Genomic DNA, 5,679 nt, shown 5'->3' with positions numbered 1-5,679 from the left:
TTTTAGGGAAATGAGCTCGCTGGAGGGCGGGTTTTCGCCGGGAGCTCGGCCCCCCTCGGGTCCGGGACAGCTCTCGGCCGGGCCGGGCCGTGCGCCAGCCGGGGGCGGGGACGGCGGGGAGCCGGCCCGCCCCGGGAGGGGGCTCGGGCGGCCCGGGGTGCGGGCCGGCGGGGCCGGGCAGGGGGCGCCGGGCCCCGGGGTGCCCGGCCGACGGCCGCTCCCGCGAGGTGCCCTCTAGCGGTGGCTCGTCCCGCGGGCGCCGGGCCCGAGCCCCGTCCCGGGCAGCGCGACACGCTGTCAGGTCGCTCCGCGGCTTCGGCGCGCCTCCGCCCCACGGTCTTCGACAGCGTTTCCCCGCCGGCGTCTGTCGATCTCTGCCTTTCTCGGACCCTCGCCCTTTCCCATCGCGGTCCCCGTCTCTCGAGTTCTGTAGGTCTCTGTCTCTGTCTTTCGTCCTCTCGGGAGACACCACTGGAGGGCGCCTAAAGCCCGTGGATTGCCTCGTCCCCTCGCCACTGCCCCCTGTCCCCCATCAAGCCCTGACCTAGGGGGGAAGAGGGAAAGCCCCGTCGTTCCCCCAGGGACCTATCCGTCTCCTAACTGGCCCCGCCAAGAGCAGGACTGGGGGGGTGTGGGAGGATGGAAGAGGCGCATCCTTTGTTTTTTAGTCAGGCTGCTTTATTCTTTCGTGCTAGGAACCCCTTGGCCCTAGGAGCCGCATCTCCTCTGCCCGCTCCCACCTCTCCCCACAGCTCCCATTTCTCCAGCTCCAGTGTCTGTGGTGTGGGTAGGAGCAGCTTTCTGCCTCTCTGCAGAAGAGCCTTAGCGCATGGCTCTTTCCTCTTCACTTGGGGCTTCCACAGGTCCTAGGAAGCAAAGAAACACTGTTTACTACCTCAGGGAGAGGGACTGGGAGGGGGCCATCTATGACCCCCCACCCCCGGGCCCAGCTCCCTAGATGACCCAGCTCAGTGGATTCCCCAATTCCTGGTCAGCTGACATGTCAAGGTGGCGTCAGCCTTCCTGGGCCACTGCTGTTTGCAGCCCTGCAGGTCACACCTGCTCACCTGCGGAGTCCTAGATGTAGTAGAGGGGCACCTCGCCACATAGTGTGCTCACTGTGGTGCCCAGGAAGTCCAGGTCCCCAGGGGATGCTGAGCCAGCATTGTGGCCCTCTTCCTGCCCCAGCTTAGAGGTAGACACTGCAGGCTTGACCTGGGAAGAACACATGATTTGGAGCCCTGGACCCGAGTTTCTGTCTTGCCTGTGGCCCTTCTTGTGGGACCTCTGGCGTGTCAGGCCAACTTTCTGAGCCTCCTAAAAGTCTTACTTTCCTCACCAGTGAAGAGGGGGCGGTGCTGGAGTCAGAAGCCCCCAGGTGGTGAGGTTCAGCTGAGGCCAGCAGCTTGGCATCAGAGAAGAGCTGGGGAACAGGTAGGGAAGGTGCGGCACAGGTGAGTTTAGAGAAGGGCACACACCTGGCAGCCCCCCAGGAGTAGGACTTTACAGGTGACAAACAGCTGCCATCTCAAATGCTCCTCCCAGCACCCCTGGGAGGAGGACAACCCCCTCCTCCTCTCCAACACACCTACCTGGAAGTTCTGGAACTTTCTAGTGAGAGCCTCAAGACTTGGGATGTTTTCCGGAGCCATCTTCATGATGTAGCAACAGGTTCCCGGGGCTGGCTTATAGGCAATCAGGAGCTGAACACAGGAACCCCAGAGTGCATTCAGGAAGGCTCTGCCTTGCTTACTCCCTAACCCTGATCCGGGGCCCTCTCCCTCTAGGTTAGGCCCTAGAGGGAGACCTGTTGGAATCTGGGGCTCAGCCTGGGAAGGAAAGGGCTAGGGGCTGCGGAGAGATGGATGCGCATGTAGTGGCACAGCTGCGTGGTCTAGCAGTCTTGTCATAGGGCCACCTCCCCAGGGTCAGGGGCTCAGGGATACCCACCCGCTGATAGTCATACACTGCGATGCCGGTGGAGCCAATGGAGAAGGTGGCAGTGGTGCCCGCACGCTCCTGCAGGGCCAGGCGCTGCTGGGCTTCCGGCCCCCCAAGGCTCATCTCTAGGACCTGGGGGAGGGCACAGGGTGGCCTGGTATTTCTCTTTCTCCACTCATCCCTTTGGTCCCCATGTCCGCCCTCAGCCCTCTTTACTAAAATGCAATCCCTTCTTTGCTGAAAGCCCAGACAGATTGGGTGGGACCAGATGCTAGAAGGAACAGGCTGCCAGGCCAGCAACAGGCCTGGTGGAAAAGCCAAAGCCAGGGTTGCCACACTGTTCCTGCTTCTGTTCTTTCTTGAGGCACCCCTTACCTCATCCCCTCCATCCCCCTCGAACAGTTCACTCTGCCCAGCCCACCCAGCCCCCCTTTTTGGCGGGTCCTCTACCCACTGCCTACCCCATTCTGGGTCTGCTCACCATCTCAGTGTGTTTCTGGCTCATGTGAAGACCCATTAGCAGAGCCCCTACAATCACCACGACCACAAGGACTATCACCACCACTATGATGAGAAGGCGCTTGAGACTTGAAGGGAAGCAGGGGAGGCCGAAACGGCCCTGGGGGGCTGCCGAGTAGTCCTGACATGGTGGGACAGGGAAAAAGACAGGTATGAGGTCATGAAGAGGGTGCCTCTTTTCCCTGCACAAGCTAGACACCCTCCCCACACCGTGACACCAATGCTACGGATGTGCAGAGGAGGGCTGGGATCAGAGAAGGCTTCTTGGAGGAAGTGGCCTGGATTCCAACAGAAATGCTTAGATGTGAAGTCTAGCACCAGTCTCATCTCTTGCTGTTTCCTCTGTACCCCGGCACCCCAGCCATCCCCATCCCTCTCCATTCCCCAGAACAATTCCCCCAATCTGCTCTGTTTCAGGAAGGATCATCTCAGTGTGGGGAGGATCTGACCATGGGGTGTGCTCTCTCACACCTCCCTGCCTTTACACATACTACCCCTTCTTCCTGCAGTGCCTGCCTCCTCCACCTAGTAAGCTCCTACCTATTCTGAAGCCAGCTCAAATGTCATTTTCTCTGTGAAGCTTCCTGTGACTCCCCGCACAGTGGCTGCTTACACAGTGCCCTCTGCAGCCCTTTCCACTGACCACTGGGGTGGCTCTTGGCCCCTCATGCTGGAATGACTGGTTGCCATGTCCCTCTCCCCAAGGGACTCTCCCTTAGTGGTTGGTGTCCCTGACTTGACTTAGCATGGTCCTCGTTAACTCAATGAATGAAGCGAGGTGAAGAGACCAGCTCGAAGAGCTTGGATGAGGCAGAGCCCAGCTCACACACATGTCCCCACATGGTCATACTCACCGGCGGGTTCTCAATCAAGATCTCCTTGCTGCCCACATCCATCTTGCTGCAGGCACCTTACCCTCTCATCTCCCAAGTGCAGATAGGGTCTTATATGTGCTGGTAGGGAGAGCCAACAGAGGTGAAGGATCCGGCCCCCTTCTGCCAGCCAAGCCCTTGACTTTGAAGCCTGTTTGTTCCTGGCCCTCCAGGACTGAGGTCCCGATAAGCCAGCTGCAAGAGCCCCTGAGGGCCCTTGGCCCTGGCACATGAGTCCTCTTGGCTTCAGCCAGAGCAGAGCTGGGTGAGCTGAGCAAACTTGCCCTTGGGCAATCTGCGCCTCTCACCGTAGGTGTCTTCCTGGCGTTGGCCGCCTTTCTTGCTGGCACCTGCCCCTGCAGTCTGTGGCTTTCCCTGGTCCTTTGCCAGGTTGAACCTCTCAGGCAGCCAGGGGTCTGAACCAGTGCGGAGTCCACTACACTTCCTAGCAGAATTTCCCCTGTCACAGGGATGGGAGTCAGGAAGGGGAGTAAAGACACAGTGCCTGCAGACCCAGGAGGCCCTGCTGGAAGCAGGTGGGTGCTTTGGCATCAGTATGGGGGTTCGCATGTGGCCATTTCTCGAAGAGCCTCACATTTTCACTTCAAGTATGCTACCTGCCTGGTCTCTTCCCACATATCTGGTATCTATCTTCCCTTGCTGGTAGCCATTCTTTTCCTAATTCTGAAAACTCCGTCCCCTCTGGCTATACATTTTTACCTACTACTGTGTGGTTTTTCAGTCTTTGCTATGGGCCTGTTTGTAAGCTAAAGGCCTTTCCCACATGCTTTTTTTCATATTTATTTTAGGCTGAATTTATCCCCAGGCCATACGCTGTTGTTTTTCCAGTCTTCTTGTGGGCTATCTTTCTCATCTGTACCACCTCCTCTTCTGGGCTGGGAACAGTCTGCTCTGTTCGGGAAGGATCATCTCAGTGTGGGGAAAATCCGACCATGAGCTCTGTAAATTTAGCGGCTCATCTGGGGGCTCTGTTCACCGGGATGTGCTCGATGACCAGAGCATCTACATCTAAACCCTCAAGTTCAGCATTACTCGCTGCATTTTTAAGCCGGTGCAGCAAAAATTCAGCACTCTTTTGAGGCCACTGGTCCTTTGTCCAGCCCACCGTTTGGCCCTGGGCACACCTACCAGCTCCACTGTTACGATGATGGAATGGCCTGCATTGCTTCTAAAAGTGACTCCTTCAGATACTTGGTGGCTTTGGGGATGTACATGCCCTTGATGACCGGTGCAGTTTTGAGTGTTCTTAAAATGAACGTGAAGATTTGAATCTCATGATGTGAATGACTTTGGTAGGTTTTCTGCATCAAGTAAACAGTGAACTATTTTCAGAGATCAAGCGGAAGGCTTTTGATAGCAGATTCCACACTTGACACTTCTCTTTTGTGCCCAGAGAGCCCAGCACAGGGCTGGGTGTGATGACTGATGGGGTCCCAATCTCTTTGTTCCTTTTTTTTTTTTAAGATTTTATTTATTTATTTGACAGACACAGAGAGAGAGAGAACACAAGCAGAGGGAGAAGCAGGCTTCCTGCTGAGCAGGGAGCCTGATGCGGGCCTGGATCCCAGGACCCTCAGATCACAACCTGAGCCAAAGGCAGACGCTTAACTGACTGAACCCCCCAGGTACCCACCAATCTCTTCATTCTTAAATCTCACCTGTTTGGTGCCACCTATAACTCTATCCCTCTGGGCTCCTCTTTTTAAACGCTTTGACCCTAAATTTCCCTCAAGAATACTCTTCACCCCATGCGATGCCCCTTCTGGACCTCCCCGCCCCTTCCAGCTCTTTCACCTCCCTCCTCAAAGCCGCGTCTATTGCTTTATTGTACTAAACCAAATCGACCCATGGCTGCATCCCTTCTCTTGCGTTCTCCTCCACTTGCTGGGCCGGGTGGTCTCTACAGTGCCTTTTCCCTTAGAACTTTCTAAGTGTCTAAGTCAGCGGCCCACCCTCACTCCTCTGGTTCCTGCTATTTTACTTCCAACACTTCACCCCAGTTCCTGTCCCTGGCCTGGGGGCTCCCTCGCACCTTGGTCCTGCCCTTCCGTCAGGAGCTAGCCCCCAGCTCTCCAGACCTGGCGAGTTGCCCCGTCCCCATGAGGACCTCCACTCCAGCAGGAGGGCCTTCAGCCTCCAGGTTGCACAACAGCATGACATCTGAGCTGAGAGTGCCTGAGAAGCTCAGGGAAGGAGAGAGGGGAGGGAAGGGAATGTTTGCTCCCACCACCCTCCTCACCCCCCACCCCACACCAACTGTGTCTTTAAATATTTGCCGAAACCTCTAGCAGCAAGTGTCCTAGGAACAGTGTGTGTTGGTGGCTGG

The 5,679-nt window shown here is 57.0% G+C and overlaps 1 protein-coding gene across 3 annotated transcripts; it reads right to left on the bottom strand.

Annotated features, from left to right (window-relative positions):
• Positions 1 to 656: 656 nt before the first annotated feature.
• Positions 657 to 3,425, bottom strand: SFTPC (surfactant protein C). 3 transcript variants are annotated; one of them, XM_059387378.1, is made up of 7 exons: positions 3,315 to 3,425; positions 2,423 to 2,581; positions 1,951 to 2,073; positions 1,593 to 1,703; positions 1,331 to 1,423; positions 1,068 to 1,215; positions 657 to 866 (listed from the first exon to the last, which is right to left on the bottom strand). In XM_059387378.1, exons 1-6 carry the CDS (start codon positions 3,354 to 3,356, stop codon positions 1,078 to 1,080), a joined length of 666 nt encoding a protein of 221 aa, XP_059243361.1. In that variant the 5' UTR covers positions 3,357 to 3,425; the 3' UTR covers positions 657 to 866; positions 1,068 to 1,077. The 3 variants fall into 3 exon arrangements, with proteins under 3 accessions (XP_059243361.1, XP_059243362.1, XP_059243363.1); XM_059387379.1 differs by having other exon boundaries at positions 1,340 to 1,423; XM_059387380.1 differs by lacking the exon at positions 1,331 to 1,423 and having other exon boundaries at positions 3,315 to 3,371.
• Between the last annotated feature and the right edge of the window lie 2,254 nt (positions 3,426 to 5,679).

Source organism: Mustela nigripes, unplaced genomic scaffold (genome assembly GCF_022355385.1).
Source record: "Mustela nigripes isolate SB6536 unplaced genomic scaffold, MUSNIG.SB6536 HiC_scaffold_1783, whole genome shotgun sequence".
Taxonomy (NCBI): Eukaryota; Metazoa; Chordata; class Mammalia; order Carnivora; family Mustelidae; genus Mustela; species Mustela nigripes.
Note: the sequence above shows the minus strand (reverse complement) of the source record. Positions and strands in the feature narration are given on the sequence as shown.